Here is a 23382-nt window from a genome sequence, read left to right on the forward strand (position 1 = left end):
GTCTCATATCAACATTTAAATATATTCGTTAGCATATTCACCGACCTTTGCAGAATTTTACCTTAGTTTCAAACCCAAATCAAGAAAATATGTTTAAGTCTTGACAAATTCGATGTTTTCTGGTTTCAAAAGATACACAAGTTTAGGTCGAAAGAACTGGCATTTAATATAACGACAAATTTCAAAATCTTACAAATAATGTTTTCTCAACTCGACAGACAATCTCGAAGTGTATATATCAAGTGAATACCATTTAAATTTGCCTATCATAATACCTTTCTTGACATTCTTTAATAAGCATTAGTAGCCATTGATTTTCCCTCTAAGCAGCAGCTTTCACATTAATATTCCAATATATTCGTTAGGATATACACCGTCCATGCAGAATTTTAGCTCAGTTTCAAACCCTAATCAAGGAAATACGATTAAACCTTGACAAATTCCATAATTTTCGGTTTCAAAAAGAACAGAGTTGTTAGCTTAGGTAAAAAGAACCAGCATTTAATATCACGACAAATTTTAAAATTTACAAATATTGTTGCCTCAACTCGACAGACAGTCTCGAAGTGTATGCATGAAGTGAATGTCATTTATAAATATATGTCTTTGTAAGTAACTTTTATGATATTCTTTAATAAGCAGTAAAGCCATTGCTTTTCCGGCTAATATTGCAACAGGTTTCAAATCAATATTTCTATATAATTTTTATAATTCACCAACCAGAATTTTAGCTTAGTTTCAAACCCAAATCAAGGAAAAACGACAAATCCGGTTTTTTCCTGGTTTCAAAAGGAACACAAGTTGCTAGCTTAGCTAAAAGGAAGTAGCATTTAATTTCACGACAAATTTTTAAAATCTTCAAAATAATGATTGCTCAACACTACGACAGTCTTGAAGTGTAGCCATCAATTGAAAATATCCATTATTCATAAAAATCCATTTGTGGTATCTCAGAAATGAAACACGTTCATTATTGATTTTTGGAAGCAATTTTGATCCATTTTACCTATATCATATTTATTTCATAAATAGTTGAAATATCTGCTTATAAGAGCCGATTCTACTCTTATAATAAAAGCAAGCGCGCTCTGCTTCCATTTATATCCTCATGCCTTATAACTCAAACGGAGAATATATATTTTTACGCCGACTTCGACTGGACTACTATTATAGGATTGCATTTGTTATCTTTTGTTTTGAAGTTAGAAACCATTTTCTCTATATTGAGAATAAAGAAAAATGTTTGAGGAAATATTTATGTAGAAAATAATAGACGACAGCTTGCTCTGCGACCATACAGTGTTTTTTTATGTGCTGTATGTATATGAGATATACAAACTACCCACCTGGCCCGTTATACCTTGCGTGTTTTCCCTGTAGAAAGCCATCAAAGTACTTCGTTCGTGATTCGGCGAAAAACATTGTTTATCAACTTATAGTTCAACTCAATTAAAAGAAAAATTAGTTGACTGAACTCGTTAGTAGCAGCGGCATAACGTTTGCCCAGTCATTTCAGCTATTAATAAAAATATTAGAATGTAAACGGAAATTCAACATTGCGGGATTACTTTATAAAGAAATTTCCGCTTAAGTGACCTTCACGTTATTAGAGTGAAAACGTAAGCGACAGCTAATCACGGAATACTTTGAACGCATACATGCGGCAAGTGAGCTTTACAGGATATTAAATTAAGGAAAATTTAAAAATATATTTGAGAAAAAAAACTGCTGCAACGAAGCTATCATACCTGGCACAGGTGGATTTCTTATAGCATTAAAGGGGTATAAAAATATATTTATATTTATTTTGAACGTGAAGTTTATATGGCAGCTATATGTTATAGTGAACCGATCTGAACAATTTCTTCTGAGATTATAGCGTCGTCGTGGAAAATAATTTCTGCTAAATATCGTTATAATATATTATCAAACAAAAAAGTTTTTCTTACAAACACTTAGTTTTGATCATCAAGTTTATATGGCAGCTATATGCTAGAGTAAGCCGATGTGAACAATTTCTTCGGAGATTATAGCGTTGTATTAGCAAATAGTTCTTGCCCAATTTCGTGATGATATCTTAGCAAATAAAAGAGTTTTTCATACAAGAACTTAACTTTGATCGGTCATTTTGTATGGCAGCTATATGTTATAGTAGTCTGATATTGGCGATTTCGACAAATAAGCAAGTTTTTGGGAAAAAAAGCTTGTGTGCAAGTTTTCAGCTATATATATGCAAAACTGAGAGACTAATCCACATATACACTGACAGATAGGCGTACATCAAGTCCATAATTAAAAAACAATATAAATTTTTTGGTGGAAAGTAGTTGTTAGTAGTCAAGAGGAAAATGATTAATTTTTTTCGAGCAGCACCACCATTATTTCAAAAGCGGCATCCAAGGCAAAATACTAAAGACTTTGTGTGCACTTTAATATTTACAGAATCATACTTTAAGGCGCAAACACACCGCAGGCAATGGCAAGCACACGAATTTAATTTTCACAGCATTTATCTGCTAGGCGATAGTTTACAAGTGAAAAAACGCACACTAACGCCCACACACACTTTCATTTCAGTGTGTGAGCGCTTGATAAGCTGACAGCTACCTGCCACCTGACTGCCGCTGCACATGACACTTTATGAACTTTTTCGCATGTGGTAGTGTGTGAAGCGCCGCTAGTTTGCATATGCAAAGGCAGCTTTTATACACCATAAGGCCGCACATACAAGCGCACACAAAGGTGCATGGCTGGCTGTGTGCATGCATTAACCTTTTAGCACCGTTTGAATTGAGTGGCGAGTGCGAGCGAGCGCACGAACACTGCGGCCATTTGTGTCAAAGTTTTCGCCTACGACCTGCCCACTGACATGAACTCCGCTGGCTTGCCACTTTATTTTTCATAAGTAATTAAACTATCAGCATGACAGAGAGGCTGGACCAAAGGCCCGGCGCAACGCTACACACGCAGCGCTTGTACGCAGCGGTTTGCGATTGAGCGGCGGCTTTGCAGGGTGATGCCTTGTACATTTCTGACTTTTTTATTGAAACCACGTTAAATGGACTTCTTCATAATTTTTTTAAATTCTTGTTTTATTTATGTTATACAATTTTTCAATTTTTTTTTTTTAGTTTTTGTTGTAAATTATTTTATTTTTTTTTAATTTTTTCAATTTTTTTTTTAATTTTTTTTTTTAATTTTTTTTCTTTAATTTTTTTTTCTATTTGTATTTCTTTTTCTCATATTTTTTGTAGCAAAAGTTGTTGCTTGCGACATCAACAGCACAGAGTCAAGCAAGTTGTCGACAATGTTGTCGCTTTCGCAAAGTAGTTGACGCCTGCTGAGCCCACAACCGAATTGTGGCAAGCAGCGCTCGCATATTTGTGCAGGCGCTTAATGTCACAGGTACAATATACGCCAACACATGCATACATGTGTGTGTGTCGTTGCGCAAAGGTGACCTTGCGGCATAAAGCTGACAAACAACATGGCAACAACAACTTTCCAAAGCTGCAGCGACATTAGTGTTAGCTGTTGTTTTATTATTGTTGTTGTTGTTATCGTACCCGCTGTTGTATCTGTCTCTGTAGGCCTGTGCCGAAGTGCACTTGCCACCACCACGTCAAGCGCTTTGTGCACACACACTCATATTTGCATGCACCTGTGTGCCAAGTGGCAACGCGCTTGTGTGTGTAATTCCATTATCTTGTGGCATTAAGTAAGTTCTTTTGCCGCAGCGCACTTTTAAGTCAACTTTAATTTGAACCACAAAAAGTTTGTTGCATAAAACAGCAGCCCGTAAGTAAGTGGCTTGCAACACAGCGCATAAAGCCAAGTTGCACAAACATTCGTCTCTTGCGTATGTGTTGAATAGTTATGTGTCAACGCTTGTTTGCGTGTGTGTTTTCACTTAACTAAAAACCTGCGTACCCAGGCGATTTCTAACTGTTTACTAACACTAATGCCTATGACATACACAGCAGCCAGCAGCAACGGTAAACAAACACATCGGCAGGCAAGTGCAGAAGTCAGCTGCTTTTATGTGGTTTGTTGTTGTAATACATTTGCGGTATGCACTGTGGGTGAGAGTTGTGAGAAAAGTGCTATAATGGCTTATTAATACGGGCAGCTAATGCGAAATGATAAAACAAAATATTTTTAAAATATTTTAAAAATAATTTTAAAAAAATATTAAAAAAAAATATTTAAAAACAATTTTAAAAGGATTAATTTTAACAAAAAAATAATTAAAAAAAAAATATTTGAAAAAAATTTTAAAAGGATTAATTTTAACAAAAAAAAATGTAAAAACTATTGAAATTTTTAAAATATTTCTTTCTAATACTTTTAAAATAATTTTTAAATTTTTTTAAAATGATTAAATTTCTAAAAATATAATAAAACAAAATTTTTAAAAGGATTAAATTTTTAAAAAAATTTTTTTTCCTTTTAAAAATATTTTTAATTTTTTATATGAAATAAAATTTTTAAAACTTGAAAAGGATTCAATTTTTAAAAATATTTTTTTAAATACTTTTTTAATAATTTTTAATTTTATTTAAAAAAATATTTTAACAAATTTTTAATATTAAACAAACTGTAAGTTAAAAAAATTGCTTTATTAACCTCTTATTAATCCTCACAAGGTATTATTCTAACAATTCATAACTGTTTTAGTTGCTACGAGGTTGCCACACTTGCAAAAAAATTCATCGAAATTTCTAAATGCGTGAAATGCATTAGCCATTTAGAAAAGTATGTAAAAAAACTTCGTATTAAAAATATTGTAATATTTTACGGAGTTGCCACCCGACGTTAGACAAATGTTGAAAAACGAAATTCGAAAAAACTAAAAAATTTAAATTGAGGTCCGCACACAAACATTTGAATCGTTTCTAAAGCTCAAATATAAGTGTTTCAGTTAAAAAAAAATTCTAAGTACTTGAAAAAATAAACCTTTTAGAAAAGTTTATGACAAAACTTCGTTTTAAAAATGATGTAATATTTTTCGGAGTTGCCACCCGACTTTAGACAAATGTTGAAAAACGAAATTCAAAAAAATCAACGAAACTGAAATTTAAGTCTTCATACAACAATTTAAATCGTTTCTAAAGCTCAAATATAAGTGTTTCAGTTGCTACGACGTTGCCACACTTTCAAAAAAAATTCTAAGTGCTTGAAAAACATAAATCTTCTAGAAAAGTTTATGACTACACTTCGTTATAAAAATGAAGTAATATTTTTCGGAGTTGCCATCCGACTTTAGACAAATGTTTAAAAAGAAATTTCGAAAAAACTAAAAAATTTTGAATTTACATCTGCACATAAAAATTTAAATCGTTTCTAACGCTCAAATCAAGTGTTTAAATTACTACAAGGTTGCCACACTTTAAAAAAATTAATTAAAATTTTTAAATGCTTAAAATTCTTAAGCCTATTAAATTAGTAGTGAAACGTATTGGTTACAAAAATATTATTCAATGGAGTTGCCACCCGGTTTAAGGGAAATGTTTGAGAACAAAAATTGCAATACCGAAATTTTTTCAACTAGTATGCATCCAAAAATTTAAATCATTTCTTAAACTCAAACAAAAGTGTTTCAATTGCTACAAGGTTGCCACACTTAAACAAAAAAATCCTTAAAATAAGTATCTTACAAAAATAGCACAAGGGAAAAATTTCGTTAGAAAAGAATTATTTTATGATGTTGCCAACTGAATGTTATTAGTAAAAAGTTAAAACAAATACAAAAATTGTTGAATTGAAGTGTGAATACAAAAATTTATATAATTCCTACTTTATTAGGTATTAAGCTGAGCTGGTGGCATATTTAATAAAAATTATTATTTTATTAAAGGTGCCATAACTTGGCTTAGTATAAATAATGTTACTGAAATCGATTCATATGTCATGCTGTGCCTATAAATTCTGTGTTGCTCATACGTCAGGGGGTACTATATGCTCACTACACTTGATGTACATTATGACAAAACCATCTGTGACACCCTTATGACAACGATTTTTCCAACACTTTTCATAGACACTTTTTGGGATGGCCTTCAGCTCCTTCAGCGAATTTTGTCTTATCTCTTCGATCGACTGAAAGCGTGTTCCACGGAGCGACATATTTAGTTTGGAGAACAAGAAAAACTTACACGAAGCCAAATCTGATGAATACGGGGGTAGATCGATGGTATTCATTGCGTTTTTGACTTTAAATTCGGTCACAATCGTGACTCGATGCGCTGGTGCATTATCATCATGTAAATTTCTTTTTGAAAGAACACAATTCCGGACGTTTTCGACAGATATTCTCACGCAAATGTCAAATAGAACTTCTTATTGATTGTCTGTCCCTCCGGAACAAATTCATGATAGCAACAAACCGCAGATATCGAAAACACAATAAACATCACCTCGATTTTGGGCGTCTTTGGCTGGTTTTTTCTTTGTTTTGGCTCTTTTTTCCCCTCGATTCCTAGAACTGTTGACTTGTTTGTATATCAAACATATTGTTCACATTGAAGTATAAGAATCTTATATTAATGCCTAGCTCTGCTTAATAATTTTATAAATTTGCCACAAAAATGTGTTTAAAAATGTTGAAAGCACCCAACTTCGTATTAAATTACCATAAAAATACATACACATATGGTATATGTAGTACATAAAAAACAGATTCAAAGCAATAAAACACTTGACTTTGGTAGGAAAGGGGCTAAAAGGTATATGATTACTAATGTACATATACAAATATGTATAAAATTTTATATACGTGTTTATATATTTCAAATACTAACTCAATCATGTTTGTGCCCGTCAATATGTCCATGTACAACTCATTCCATATAACTCACATATGAATATCTCATATGTTACGTATACGCACTGTCAACTGCAAAAGCATAAAAACTTTTGGCATCAAATTATGTATAAGTGCATATATGCTACATACATACACTGAAGCAAACTACCAAAACTAGTATACTCGTATAGCGACTACTTAAAACTATACCCTCCACACTTAAGCGCACAGTAATAAAAAGTGTCGCCTTGCCATGAAGAAACTCAAATAAAAGCACGAGCATATGTGTTGCTGTATTATGTTGTTAAAGTGTGTGTGTGCAGCGCAACTCACATACACACGCTCGTACCTCAAATTATTATGTCATTAAAGAATTTTTCATTGTTTATTTGTTGTAATTTGTGGCAAGTAGTCACTGAAGTAGTGAATGGGTAGCAGTGGAAGAGCAAGAGAAAGTTTAGCGACAGTTTGGCAAACCACAGACAAATATGTTGGCAAACAAATAAAGCCGCTAACACACACACATAAGTATAAATAAATATGTATAGCATACACAAGTTAACAGTAATGTTGCAAAATTGCATAATGGAATTTACTGCTTTAATAGTTTCCGAGTTTTATGCGGAACTTCGACGATTGGACCCATGCGTCCGGGTAAAGTGTGTATTTTAGCCACACAAGCGCAGTTTTAACTGGCAGCATTTTTATAAAAAAAAATCTTTTACAGCAACAAAGAATTTTGCAAAAACAAACAATTTTACAAAAACAAAAAATATATAATTTTTGTTGTTTTGAGCATTCAACTTTGAGAGCAGAGGTGGAAAATGAAAAAATCTCAAAAAAAAATATTATTTTACTAACGAATACACAAAATCTCTGCACCAATACTTTTTGAAATATTTTAAAGATATTAAAAATTAATATTTTTGTATTAATATTTTTCTTTACTATTTTCCCAACAATTGCAGTGCGTCTGCCGCTTTGACCGCCAAGGTGCACTGTGCGAGTTACCCATCATCATCAAGAATGCCGCCTTCTCCGGCGATTCATATGTGTCGCACCGCATCCACAAGGACATACCACATCATGAGTCATTGGATTCGGTGCTGCCGATGCATGTACAACTGAAGGTGCGCACACGTGCCACAAACGGTCTGATAATGCTGGCCGCTGCTCAGGGCACCAAAGGCGGTCACTACATGGCGCTGTTCCTGCAGAAGGGCCTATTGCAATTCCAATTCTCTTGCGGTTTACAAACGATGCTGCTTAGCGAGCTGGAAACACCGGTGAATACGGGCAATGAAATAACAATTAGAGCTGAGTAAGTACTGTTGGAGCATTTTTGCAGCATATTTTTAAAATTCCGAAGAAATTTGAAATGTATTTATGTATGTATGTTAATGTATGTGCTTATGCTTCTATATAACAAAAGAATAGAAAACAAGCTTTCACACAATAGAATTTTGAATTTTTAAAAAAAAATTAGCATATATTAAGGCGCTCTTGTCCTGAAACGGTATTGTGATATATATTATCACATGGCCATAACAACGAAAAGCCAATGAAAATTCTCTAGTGTGGCCAGATTAGAGCTCCCACTCCCGGGCTCCCGGGCTCCCGAAATCCCGGGATCCCGGACTTAAAACTCCTCCCGGGATTTAAAATTAATTTCCCGGGATATTCGGGACTTTTGTCCTTTTTTTTAAACACTGTTAATTATTAATTTTTCATAAACAAAGTTGTATTTACAATAGATGAACATTGCCAAAAAACAATTAGTAAGAATTTAGTACTTTACAACACTGTTTGATCAAAGTTACAGCATTGGTTTGATCAGCTGTTAATTGGCAAGCTGTAGCATGTGCCAAGCATACGATCAGCTGCATTTTACAAACTTACACTCGTGCTTATTGTAGAAATTGTCAAAAAGTACAATACTAATGATGTTGAGAATCGCGAAATCGATTTAAAAATAATCGAAAATGAAAAGAAAAAAACGTTGAAGGAAAGGTTGCAAGAAACTGTCAAAGAATCTCGCGTTTTAAAAAGAGATGTCTCATTATCAGTAGGGGAAGCGATACCAAAGGAAATAAATTTACTTCTTGGGGGTGGCGGGCTTGACAGCAATCTGGAGGTTGCTTGTAATTTTTTAAAGACAATACCACCAACTAGTGTCGAAAGCGAGCATTGTTTTTCAGTGTCTGGCCGCATTTGCACTAAAATCAGATCTAGTTTAAACGATGAAACAATGGATGCGATTGTATTTTTAAGATACTATTCAAAATTAGTTCCTACAGAAATCGATTTGTGATTTTTATTATTTGTTTTTTGACAAAATAATATATATATAATACCAAATATATATTTTTTTCAATTTGAATTATATAAATTTTTCAATTTATAAGAAATAATAATTATTATTAAATAATATTTTTTTTATTATAAAGAACCCAAGAACATGGGCGTACTTAATTGAATCTATGTAACTGATTGGAATTAAAAAATTAATTTAATTTTTTTTAATTTATAAGCAATAATTAGCAATTTTTATTTTCTCCCGTTTTCCCGGGAATCCCGGGAAATGAAATTTCGATATCCCGAAATCCCGGGAATTCGAAAACACTCCGGGAGTGGGAGCTCTAGCCCAGATCCAGCGAAGCCGATCAGCAATTCAAAACTTCAAAAATTATTTGCATATTTTTAAGCGCCGATAAATTTGTTTCTTATAATAGAGATGTCATGACAAGGAAGCAACAATAAATAGCTACTGTGGCCAGGTCGAGTAAAGGAGATCAGCAATTCTGAGTTTTATTTGCACAGTTATAGGCGAAAATCTTTTTTTCTTGTAATAGAGCCAATAAATTATTTCTGCTGTGGCCAGATTGAGCAAAACGAACCAGAAATTCAACGTTTTTAAAATTACTTGCATATTTTTAGGCGGCAATCATTCTTTTTTTTTAAAGGTCAGCAACTGAAAGTTTTAAAAAATTGGAGGAAATCAATTTTCTGTAAAAGAACCAGATCGAGCAAAACGGATCAGCTAAAGTTTAAAAAATTTATTTGCATATTTTTAGGCGGCGATCATTTTTTTCATATAATAGAGATGTCTTATTCACAGAAACGAAAATTTACTAGTGTGACCAGATCGAGTAAAGATCAGCAATTCGAAGTTTTGAAAATATTTTTGCATACTTTTAGGCGGAAAACTATATATTTTTTTAATAAAACCAACGAATTACTGTTGTGGTCCGATCGAAAAACCGAATCAGTAATTCAAATCAGATTTGAGAGTGTTCAAAGAGTACGGACGTGTTATTTAACTCGCTCCGTGAATTCAATCTTTACAAAAAAAAATTAATCATAAAACCAATCAAAAAGTAAAACAAAAAAAAAAACAATTTATAAATTGTAAACAAACATTTAAAACAGTGCACACAAATTAATAATAATAAACATAAACAATTAGTGCACGAATCAACAAGTGAAAACAAAAAAACAAAAAAAAAAAATCAAACAAACAATAATGAGTGCTTCGCAGCCTCATCAGCAAGGCCGTAGGCATTCCTTAAATGCCTACTTCAGCTTTGTCGACCCAACAACAACCACAACTACTGGAAATAAAAAGTGTAACGGCGATGATGAGTCATCGCGGCGATCAGCTGAAAAGGAATCGAAGCAAAGAACGCAGTCAGCAGTAGCAGCCGAAAACAACAATCGGGCAATAACAAATGCCCTGACACCAACCAGCCTGCAGGTACCAACAAACGAGCAGGCAACGAAGAAAATCACAAGGCAAGGTGAGAGTGTACCAACAAAAAAAGGCCCGTCTGTACAAACAGGCATTGACCGCTACGTCAATATAAAGAGGAAATTAAGTCCTTCTAAATCAGCGGTCAATCCTAAAAAAATTTCAAGGCAGCACACCAAATAAAAATAAAACGGAAGTTTTAAATGGCAACAGATTTGCCATACTAAGCAATGGTTCAGACGACGATGCGAAGGGTACCACCACAGTCGTTAATGCCAAACCACCTCCGATATATTTGCGCGAGCGTAGCAGTAATACTCTTGTTGCGAATTTAAGTGAAATTGTTGGCACTAACAATTTTCATATAGTGCCTTTGAAAAAAGGCAATATAGACGAAACAAAAATTCAGTCCTACACTGAAAAAAGTTTCATGGAAATCGTTAAATTTTTGTCGAATAAAAACAAAAATTATTATTCGTATCAACTGAAGAGCTCTAAGGGCCTAGTTGTTGTAATCAAGGGTATAGAGTCCGCCGTGGACTCTAGTGAAGTGAAAGAAGCATTAGAGGAATGTGGTTTTGAAATTAAAACAGTTGTAAATATATTTAATAGAAACAAAGTACCACAGCCAATGTTTAAAATTGAATTGTTGCCGAATTCGAATCAACTAAAAAAAAATGAGACCCATCCTATATACAATCTGAAATATTTGCTGCATCGCAGAGTAACTGTGGAAGAACCACATAAAAGAAACGGTCCGGTACAATGTACTAACTGCCAAGAATATGGGCATACTAAATCATATTGCACTCTACGCAGTGTTTGTGTGGTATGTGGTGATTTACATCCCACTTCGAAATGCACCCTTAAGAAAGAAGAATTAAATAAAAAATGCAGCAATTGTGGAGGAAATCACACTGCTAACTACAGGGGTTGTCCTGTATATAAAGATTTGAAATCAAAGTTGTCACAGGGCATTCAAGCACGTCGTAACCAAATGTTACAAACACCCCGTAATGAAATTATAGCAACCTCAGAGAAAAGTTCAAATCCTATTACTTCTATCAATAATAATATGCAAGGAAGCTATGCAAATGTAGTGAAAGGCAACACTGTGCAAATGCAACTGCCGCAAAATCCTCCAAATGGAGGTATTGAAACTATGATTATAAATCTTACACAGTGTATGACACAATTTATGTCTACCATGCAAAACATGATCCAAGATTTAATAAAATCACAAAATCAAATGCTGCAAAATTTATTAAGTAAAAAATGAGCTTACTAAATATCTGTATATGGAATGCCAACGGTGTTAACCAACATAAATTAGAGATTATCAGATTTCTGTCTGAAAAGAATATTGATGTAATGCTTATATCAGAAACTCATTTAACAAATAAAAATAATTTCAATATTCCTGGATTTAGAGTCTATGTCACAAATCATCCAGATGGAAAAGCGCATGGTGGCACGGCAGTGTTGATTAGAAATCGTTTAAACCACTATGCCCTAGAATCGCGTGCTACTCCACAGTTACAAGCTACAACAATTTCACTCAAAAATCGGGGTTGTGACTTAAACCTTACTGCTATATACTGTCCACCTCGTTTTAAAATTACAGAAATCGAATTTAAAGACTTTTTTGGAACACTAGGTCAAAAATTTCTAGCAGGTGGAGATTATAACGCAAAACACACGTACTGGGGCTCGCGTCTTATTAATCCGAAAGGACGACAGTTGTACTACACTATTATGAATAAGCATAATAAGCTGGATATAATATCTCCTGGTAAGCCGACATACTGGCCCAGTGATAGAAGAAAAATACCAGACTTAATAGATTTTGCTGTAGTCAAAAATATAGATAGAACGCTTATGACAGCTGATACATGTACAGACTTATCATCTGATCATTCTCCTGTACTAATAAAGTTATACGAACAGCCCATGATATTTGAATCGAAAGTTTCTCTAACGTCACATAAAACTAACTGGTTGAAATATAGAAAGTATGTCAGCACCCACATCAATATTGATTGCAAAATAAATACAGGAAGAGACATTGAAGAAAATATAAGAGAAATTAATGAAGTAATAATTAATGCAGCTGTATTGGCAACACCAAAAAGAAACAACAAACCAGTAGGTTTTAGAAAGATCACTAATAATGAAATAGAGAAACTTGTAAATGAGAAAAGGCGAGCTAGGCGGGAATGGCAGCTAAATCGATCCCCTTCAACTCTGCTTCAACTGAAATCTGCTGTACGAAAGTTAAAAAAAGCGCTTAAACGCGAAGAGGAACACAACACTGAAAATTATATAAAGAAACTGTGTCCGAATTCTCGCAAGCAAAACTCTCTTTGGAAAGCACAAAAGTCTTTCAAGCCACCAGTAGATTCCAACATGCCTCTAAGACAGTTGAATGGTAATTGGGCACGTAGTGATGAGGATAAGGCAAATTGCTTTGCAAATCACCTAGAAAAGGTATTTCAACCCAATTGCCCAAAGAACAACTTTGAGTTGCCAACCTTGCCCAATACCGAAAAAGAGTCGCATGTGTCTATTAGGACTTCTACTTCTGAAGTTACTAGAATAATAAAAGAGCTTAACCCCAAAAAATCACCTGGGCATGATAATATTACCCCAAAAATGCTAATTGAGTTACCAAATATTGCCGTAAGGGTGCTCTCTTTGCTCTTCAATGCAATTCTTAATCTCGGACACTATCCAAATTCGTGGAAAAAGTCGCAGATCATCTTGATAGACAAACCTGGGAAAGACTTAACACAGCCGTCTTCATACAGACCAATCAGTCTTCTACCCTGTCTTTCTAAGATATTTGAAAAATTGTTACTATCAAAGATGACTCCTTTCCTCCACGAAAATAATATAATACCAACGCACCAATTTGGGTTTCGTGAAAAACATAGCACGATTGAGCAAGTAAATAGAATTACTAACGAAATAAGAAGAGCATTTGAGCACAGAGAGTACTGTTCAGCTATATTTCTAGACGTGGCTCAGGCGTTTGATAAGGTATGGCATGAGGGCCTTTTATACAAGATTAAAAATATTCTACCTTCAAAATTATATAAAACATTGGAATCGTATTTAAAAAATAGAAAATTTATGGTAAAAGTGGGAGATTTCATATCTGATGAAAGACAGATAAGGGCTGGTGTACCCCAGGGCAGTGTTCTAGGCCCAACACTATACATCATATATACAGCAGATCTTCCAACAGCTAACAATGTATTAACTTCTACTTTTGCGGATGACACAGCTATAGTGAGCCGTAACAAATGCCACATAATAGCATCAAGAATATTAGCCGAGCACTTAAAGTTTGTCGAAGAATGGCTAGCTAACTGGCGTATAAAGGTAAATGAACAAAAGTGTAAGCATGTTACATTTTCGCTTAGACCAAAAATGTGTCCGGCAATAAAAATTAACAATATTTTAGTACCCCAAGCGAATGAAGTAACCTATCTTGGTATTCACCTAGATAGAAGACTTACGTGGAAAAAACATATATCTAGTAAAATAACTTGCATGAAGATAAGAGCTGCAAATTTAAATTGGCTATTAAATAAAAACTCCAAACTTAGCCTAGACAACAAAGTGCTTTTATATAATGCGGTCATAAAGCCGATTTGGATGTATGGCATTCAACTGTGGGGTACGACCTGTGCAACTAATATAGACATAATACAAAGGTTCCAATCAAAAATGCTTAGATCAATCACGTGTTCACCATGGTACATGCGTAATGAGAATATCCATAAAGACCTTGGTATTTTTATGGTAAAGAAAGAAGTAGAAGACAGCAGAATTAAATATATATGCAAACTCCGTGATCACCCAAACCCTTTGGCTAATGCTTTGGTACATTCCTGCAATCAAACACGCCTTAAAAGAAGAGATATGCCCGCGTACTGAGGAGCAATGTATCACCAAAACAGCTCAATCATTTGCTTGAGCGTGTATAGTTTTAAATAGGTTTAAGATTTTATTACTTATTGTTAGGCTTTCAAAACAAAAAGCAGATTCAATAAATAAAAAGATATTGCAACAAAAAAAAAAAACAAAAAAGTAATTAAAAGTTTTAAAAATTATTTGCATATTTTTAGGCGGCGATCATTTTTTTCATATAATAGAGATGTTATAATCCCAAAAATCCAATGAATAATTTCTCGCGTGTCCAGATCAAGCAAAACGTATCAGTAATTCAAAGTTTTAAAAAATATTTGCATATTTTTAGGCAGCAATAATATAAAGAACGGTAATTTAAAGTTTTAAAAATTATTTGCATACTTTTTGGCGATATTTTCATATAATAGAAAATTTATATACAATTTTGGTATTTTGGAAATATTTGCATATTTTTAGGCACCAAAAATTCAACACCAAATAATTAGATGTGCATATCTCTCAAGCCCAAACATTTACATTCTCTAAACTGAAGCTTCTTCTTCGTTATAAATTTACTTATCTTAGAAGAAACAGCGCAGCCAAACTTTGCATCCACCTTTGAGTAATTCCACTGCTTAGCCATTGTCAGCAAACAATGTAAACCCACTAGCGTAATAGCACTTAATCCAACAATAACCACACACACATACACACTCACACATACATATATGTATATTTGTGCATACTCAGCGAGTCAAGCCGATTGAGTAACCGATGGCAGCACCATTCCGCAGACAAATCAATGCAAATACTTGCTGGTCGTACACATACAACAACAACATCAACAGTCATAACAATAACTACAATGCTAGCCGAGGTAAAAGCAAACGTCAAGGCAAAGACGCGAGCCAAAGCCACCTAAGCAAGGAGGACGAGTGCCAGGACAATTGTTATCGCGCTATAATTATCGTAATTGCGTGCACACAATAATGACTCTTGAGGAAGTAACCCCACTCCATGCAACTCTGCGCTGTGTGAGAGCGATAGGAGGGTGCGATTGGCGGGAGCGCACGGAGTGAAAGCGTTGTGAGGAGTGGATAGGAAACACCGCCGAAGGACATCATTTCGGCGTGAAAGCTCATTAAGGCTAAAAGCGGTAATTTCATGAATGAGAATGCCCTTCCGCTACCGTTGGCGCAACGCGCATCTATTTACATACCGTTATATACGTAACGGTGTGAAAGGAAGGGGCTGCACTTACTACTACAACATATTTTAGGTTTGCCGGTGGGGATATTTATTTTCTTGTTTTTTTCTCTTTTCATCTTCCCTCATTCTATGCACAGTTTGCTTTACGAATTTCCTTTGACTAAATAAGTGTTTACCCGTGTTAGTTTTATTAGTTCCATTTGCTTACCTACTTATTTCACTATTTTCGATATTCGTTAAATAGTCCCCCGAGAGCAATAAAAATGTGGTTTGTGTCGTGCGTACTCCTTTTTTTACAAGCTTGAAGAGTGCATTATCCACTAAGGATTTGGCAACCCATAAAGTATATGCGCCGTAATAAAAGCGCACATACCCAAACACATATATATGTATAAGTTATATGCATATACTCGTATGTATATATGACGTGCTGGCATTTATGTCCACACTGTTATATATGTCCTCGTATTTATGTGTGTGTGTTTGTATGCTTGCTCATATCGCCTCGAGCCGAATGCTCTTAAACTGCTGCCGTCTGGCATTATTATCGTTGAGCCTGAGTGCCGGCATTAGTGGGGCAAAATGGTCAAGTGCGCCTTGAGCCAAAATGTTCAAATAGTGTACTCAAGTAATGCACTTCAAACGGTTATTATCTCCCATACACACATATGCACGGCTGCAAGTGATATTTACTTGTGCTTCTATATGCCATTATAGGTTCGATTGTGTGTGTGTTTGCTATTTGAGCTACCAATAATATATTAAACCCATTCGATGTCATTAGATTGACTAATAGTAATGAAGGCGGAAAGATCGAATGTGAGAACAGCTAACATTTTATGAGATTTTTACAACACTTTAACTTGACTGTTATGTTAAATGACAGTGCGCCGGAAAGTAGGCAACTATTAAATTATTTTCTTATTTTTTATGCGAAATAAAGTTTTATGAAGCTGAGTTATTGTAGAAAGTTGTTGGATAAGGCTTAAACTGCATACGGTACAGCGCCTTTTCAATCAATCAACTAACCAATTAAGGTTTAAAAAACAAATTATGAACATTTTTCTTAAGGAGGTATCATAGTAATTAATGCCCTAGTTTTTGAGATATCGATTGGAAATTTCGCACACTCCTTTCACTCCCCAATAAGCTGCTACCTTTGTTAGAAATACCAATATCAGAAAACTATAACGCATATCTGCCATACAAACTAACCGATCAAAATGAGGTTCTTGTATAAGAAACTCCTTTATTTGAGGAGATATATTCACGAAATTCGACATGAGTTATTCTCTGGGACAATGGTACAATCTTCGAAGAAATCGTTCAAATCGGATGACTATAGCATATAGCTGTCATACAAAATGAACGATCGGCATCAAGTTCTTGTATGGAGAGCTCTTTCAGTTAAAGAGATATATTCAAGATATTCGACGTAAATTATTTTAGAAATTAATGGCGCAATCTCCGAAGAAATTGTTCAAATCGGATCACTATAACATATAGCTGTCATACAAAATGAACGATCTGCATCAAGTTCTTGTATGGAGAGCTCTTTCATTTAAAGAGCTATCTTCAAGAAATTTAGCGAGGATTATTTTCAAAAGCAATGGTGTAATCTGAGAAGAAATTTTTCAGATCGGATAACTATAGCATATAGCTCTCATATAAAATTAACAATCGGAATTAAATTCTTGTATGAAGAGCTCTTTCATTTAAAGAGATATATTCAAGAAATCTTGCATGAATAATCCCTTAATGAAATGGTGCAAGCTCTGAAGAATTTTTTTAGATTGGATAACTATAGCGTATAGTTGCCATACAAAATGAACGTTGAATACTTAACATTTTTGCTACCTTTAATTGAAAAAATATTTTTATTTCATTCAAATTTTATTTTTAATATTTTTGTATTTTCCATTATTACTTATAATTACTATTTTTTTCTTTTCCAATTCAAATTAACTTATTTTAAATATATTTACACCTTCATATCAAATATCCCATATGAGCATCTATACAATTATATAGCTAAAAATACGTGCCATCTTCGCTTTTAGTTCATTGAATACTTATAGCGTTTTACGCAAATTCATCAGCATGTGGCAAAATCCATGTATTGACGACGGTCAACGAGTTTAGCACGAAATACGCATTACCAAAGCACTCGGAAATTTATAGCTCGTAAATAGGCAAATAAATACGTAAACTACTGAACTACTAACACTAATACATAGACACACACACACTTATGCTACACTATTTACGCACTTATGCGCACTTACAGGCTCTTGACTCGCCCATTTTCGCCTAATTTCCGATATTATGGTGCTCACTCACTCAGCTGATCATTTGCGGCGCCTTTGCTTGGGTCCTTTTTGGTCATGGCCAACAAACCATGTAAGTTGGCTTATTGCACTTGAACAACGCTTGGCTTGGGGGGTTAAAGTGAAAGTGATGGCCAGATGTGCGGTTGAATCAATAAAATCATAAAAAAACGTGCACACTCACACACATTTATAACTGTGTTTTGGAATACGTTTTGTAATAAATATGTCTGTGAAGTGGCGTACAAATATGCTGCCTATGAAATATGCGTTTTGAGTTATTAAATGCTCATTCAAGCTCAAATGCTGGGTCAAGTGTAGTGTGTGTATATGTTTATAGCAAATAGTTTCCACAAAAAGAAGAATATAAATTTGGTATAAACATAATTGCTTCTATAGTGAAGAAGTCAAATATTGGGAAAAATTTAGCAACCTCGAGTAAAAGTATACCTGCCTACATTTAGACCACGTAATCTACCAGAAATTTTTAAAATATCACAAAAACAAGAAAAAAGGGTGACTTCGACTTCAGCGCAGCTGTAATACCCTTCCCAGGTGCATTTTTTATAGCAGATTATGGTAACAAAAGGTTTTTATATTGAATTTCTCCGGTCAATTTGTATGAAAACTATATGCTATAGTGATCCTCTTGAAACAATATCTTCGCAGATAATAGCGCCACTTTAGATAATAATCAATGTCGAATTTTGTGAAGATATCTTGATAAGAAAAAAAGTTTTTCATACAAGAGCTTGATTTTGATGTGTCAGTTTGTATGACAGCTATAGGCTATAGTGGTCTGATCTAAATAATATCTTTGGAGATTGCACGATTCCTTTAGAAAATCTTCCATGTCAAATTTGTTGAAGATATCTTTTGAAATAAAAGTGCTCTCCATACAAGAACCTGATTCTGATCGTTCATTTTGTATGACAGCTATATGTTATAGTGATCGGATCTGAACAATTTCTTGGATGATTGCATTACTACTTTAGAGAATATTTCATGTAAAATATCTTGAAGATATCTTTTGAAACAAAAGAGCTTTCCCTACAAGAACTTGATTCTGATAGTTTATTTTGTAAGACAGCTATATGCCACAGTTATCTGATCTAAACAATTTATTTGAAATTTATAGTGTTCTTTTTTGGCAAAAATCTGTGCCAAATTTCGTGAAGATATCTTGGCAAATAAAAAAGTTTTCCCTTCAAGGACCGTATTTTGAACGTTCAGTTTGTATGACAGCTGTATTTTATAGTGATCCGATATCGACAGTTCTGAAAAATGAGAAGCTTCTTAAGGAGAAAATGGTGTATGCAAAATTTGAGAGCGGTATCTCAAAAACTACATACACTAAAGACTGACTAAAGCGACTCAAATCAGCATACTACCCGAAATATCTACAAAGCTTGCCTGATAGATAACCAACCGATTAAGACCTTCACTTAAATACACATATCTACATCACTAAAGATAAAAAAGTTAAAAAAATTGCATAAATAAAATATTTTATTTTAACTGCCTCTAATAATGGAAACACCTTGAAATATGCCGAACATCAAGCCAAAAATAAAAAATGCAATATTTTTGCGCTTCATTTGACTTTCAAAACTAATTTTCTTAATGCGAAATTTCAATGCAAACTAATGGATTGAAAGAAAACTTATGAAATTCCCAGAGCCAAACTTAGCAAACGAATTGTCAATGGTCAAGCTGAAATTCATCAATAAAAAGTTTTTGGCAGCGCCGCCACCCGCTTTTCCAAGCCATTGAACAAACGAAAGTCCGAAACACAAAGGCGACAGCACACAAGTGGGGGGCACAGGGCTGGGAAATAGATTCAAATAGACAAGAAAACAACCGAATGCAAGTATATATATAACTGTATATGTATACATATATAGTAAGAGCATGTGTGTGTGTGTTTGTGTGCATAGAAAATGTATCAATGATTTAGCTACAACTCACCTGAGCCTTGAGTTAACCGAAACCAACAATCAGTGACCCAATTTGTTGCTGCAATTCCTGACAAACAATAAAACAACAAAAAAATAAACAAATTGAATAAGAGCAAAGTAAAATGTATATAAAAACTAAAATAGAAGAAGAAACGCAAAAAAGTAAAGCAAAAATAAGGAAATTCGAAAATAAGCAATATGGCCCTCATTTCTCATATGAGCTACTAATAGGGGTCATTTCTCATTTCTTGCGCTTTTACTTTATTTCAATTTCTTGTCATTTTTTTGCAGTTTTCTAATATCTTTACTGCATAGCAGATAGAGGAATGCCAGGAATTGTTTTAGCGCTACAAAAACAGCCAAGAGGGCAGAAAATAAATAAATATTGTGCAATCAATGCAATTGTAACTCACTAAGTTCTACTCTCGAATGTCACATAAAAATGTCCGGACAAAGCTTAAACGGTAAAAAAAAACGGAAGGGAAGCAAGCGTAAAGAAATGATATAAAAGCAGCGCAACATTGTACAGAATATCAGGGGAAAAAGAAAGTAAGAGAAATCCTTGCAAAAGCAATAAATTAGTAAACTGAGAGCCAACACAAAGGAAGGGCATTGTTCATACAGAGACCAGGGAACACTAAGAAAGAAAGAAAAAGAAGTAAATAAGGTGCAGAAAGTTCGTGTGGAATCTTCTTTAAGAAGATGTGATACAATTCTGTTACTTTCTACACCCAACGATACCCACAACCTTTAATTACCACGTCGTTTAAGATTTTCAGCTTATTTGTGCATTCAGCGCTTTATTCAGCATTCATTCTCTTGAGCTGTAAAAGAGGTGAAAGCCAAAATCTGGTTAGATTGTTTCATTGTGACATTCAGCGCTTTATTCAGCAATCATTCCCTTGAGCTGAATAAGAGCTGAAAGCCAAAAGCTTGCTGGATTGTTTCATTGGGACATTCAGCGCTTTATTCAGTAATCATTCTCTTGAGCTGAATACGAACTGAAAGTCGAAATCTTGTTAAATTCTTTCATTGTGATATTCAGCGCTTTATTCAGCTCTCATTCTTTTGAGCTGAATAAGAACTAAAAGCCGAAAGCTTCTTAGATTATTTCATGGTGACACTTAGCGCTTTATTCAGCAAACATAATCTTGAGCTGAATGTGTAAACTACAATTTTATATAAATTTTCTGAGCTTATCTGGCATTCAGCGCTTTATTCAGCAATCATAATCTTGAGCTGAATATGTGCGCTTTATTCATGTTTCCTTTTTTTCAGCTAAATAAGAGCTGAAAGCCAAAAGCTTGTTAGGTTCTTTCATTGTGACATTCAGCGCTTTATTCAGCAATCGTAACCTTGAGCTGAATATGTGCGTTTTATTTAACTTTCATTCTCTTGAGCCGAAGAAGGGCTAAAGGCTTGCTGGGTCCTTCATTGTGACATTCAGCGCTTTATTCAGCTCTTATTCTCTTGAGCTGAATACGTTATGTTACTACTGCTTGTATAGAGAGCTTTTTTATTTAATGAGATATCTTCACTAAATTCGGCATGGATAAATTTCCAAGACAGCGCTACAATCTCCGAATAAATATATTGTTCAGAACGAACGACTAAAACCTATAGCTGCCATATATACTGACCTATTAAAATTAATATAATATCTTTTTTATACTCGACTATACTTTACCTTCACTGCAGTCACTTCCCTACGTTTTTCTTGTATTTTATAACTCTACGCGCACATTCGGTTTAAACCGTTATTTGAACAAATTTATTATACTCAGCGCAACATCTGGTGAGAGTATCAAAATGAAAGTGAAAGATATTTTATTTCAAGGTGCCCACCGCATATAAATAAACAGACGCATGGATACATGCATATACACACACTGACGCACGCACACCAGCACGCGGCGTGATTGAAGTACATTGTGGCAATTTCGCCGCATACAAGTATTCCTGCTGCCACTGATTCCCGCCATCGTGGACGCATCTTAACAAAATAGCTTTATATTTCTTGTTATTGCAGCGTTTTTATTGTTGTTGGTTTTGTTGTCCATGCTGCGTTGCCAATAAAATTCACGTGTGTAACAATAAGGCAAAACACTCACGTACAAGCAGGTGGCATGCGGTCGCTATAAAATACAACTTGATGTCGCTACAATGCTACTTATAATGGGCTACAAAGTAAGCAAGAATATAAACAACAACAGCAAAAAGAGTTGGTAGTTAAACATGAATTCAAAGTCGCATTATTATGCATAGGTGGCAAATGTGGTTGAGTTCGAGGCACTTACGAAGGAAAATAGAAAGGAGAATAAGATTTGTTATGGCAGCAGCAGCAAACACAATCAATTAAATCACGGCGGAAGGAGATGCTGCAGGATTATTATGTGCATAAAATATAATAAGCAATCGTAACTTAAGATTTGCTATATGAAATAGGAAAATAATTTATTATTTGGTATGGCATTTTGGTTTGTGCGCCAAAAAGTAGGCAACATTTATTATATTTTACTATGTAGATGATAGTCGAGTCGAGAAACGATTATGGTACTTTCGCTACTTAACTACCCGTTACCTTAAGCTCTATATAGGCATTTCAGCGCTTTATTCAGCAATCGTCACCTTGAGCAGAATAGAAGCCCAAAACGTATCAGTTACTTTCATTGAGGTATTAAGTGCTTTATTCAGCAATCGTTACCTTGAGCTGAATAAGTACTCAAAGACAAAAGCTAGCAGGAGCTTTCATTGCGGCATTCTGCGCTTTATTCAGCAATCATTACCTTAAGCTGAATAAGTACTGAAAGCCAAAAACTTATCAGGTGGTTTCATGGCAGCATTCAGCGCTTTATTCAGCAATAATTATATTAAGTTAAATGAGTATTGGAAGCCAAAATCGTATCAGTTACTTTCATTATGGCACTCAGCGTCTTATTCAGCTCTCATTTTCTTATTTGGTATTCAGCGCTTGATTCAGCTTCCATTCTCTTCGGTTGAATAAGAGATGAAAGCCGAAATGTTGTTAGATTTTCATTATGGCACTCATCGTTTTATTCAGCTCCCATTTTCTCGATCTAAAGAACTTATGCGATTTAAAATACACTTAAATTTAAAATAAACGTATAAGGGAATCGAAACATCTCTAAATTGATTATTGAAAGCCAAATGCGAATTATTTGCTCTCATATAGCACTTAGCGTCTTATTCAGCTCTCATTTTCTCGTGCTGAATATGTTACGTTACATATCGCAAGGTCAAATGAACCAATGCGATTTAAATCACTCCAAAATTGAAAGCAGACAATAACACATTTAAGATCACCTTCGACAGACTAATGAAATTGTCTACTATGTTATGGCAAACGTATTTTGCGCCCGCATTTAATTTACACTGTGCAACCCAGTAAGCAATACAGGA

The 23382-nt window shown here is 34.3% G+C and overlaps 2 protein-coding genes across 8 annotated transcripts in view; one reads left to right on the forward strand and one right to left on the reverse strand.

Moving 5' to 3' along the window:
- Nucleotides 1-23382, reverse strand: part of LOC105231228 (uncharacterized) — a 196959-nt gene that overhangs the window by 149443 nt on the left and 24134 nt on the right. For 2 of the 4 annotated variants that reach the window (XM_011212409.4, XM_011212408.4), the window contains exon 2: nucleotides 19973-20029. The exons of the other annotated variants lie outside the window; for them this stretch is intronic. The gene's annotated coding sequence lies outside the window, so the exon portion shown is untranslated. The remainder of the gene's footprint in view (nucleotides 1-19972; nucleotides 20030-23382) is intronic. 4 annotated transcript variants of the gene reach the window in all.
- The window catches only part of LOC105231226 (protein eyes shut), a 174825-nt gene that overhangs the window by 123571 nt on the left and 27872 nt on the right, over nucleotides 1-23382 (forward strand). For all 4 annotated transcript variants that reach the window (XM_011212405.4, XM_011212407.4, XM_011212404.4 and 1 more), the window contains exon 6: nucleotides 7774-8126. In XM_011212405.4, coding sequence (XP_011210707.2) covers nucleotides 7774-8126 — 353 coding nt within the window. The remainder of the gene's footprint in view (nucleotides 1-7773; nucleotides 8127-23382) is intronic.

The sequence above is a fragment of the Bactrocera dorsalis genome, chromosome 1 (assembly GCF_023373825.1).
Source record: "Bactrocera dorsalis isolate Fly_Bdor chromosome 1, ASM2337382v1, whole genome shotgun sequence".
Lineage (NCBI taxonomy): Eukaryota > Metazoa > Arthropoda > Insecta > Diptera > Tephritidae > Bactrocera > Bactrocera dorsalis.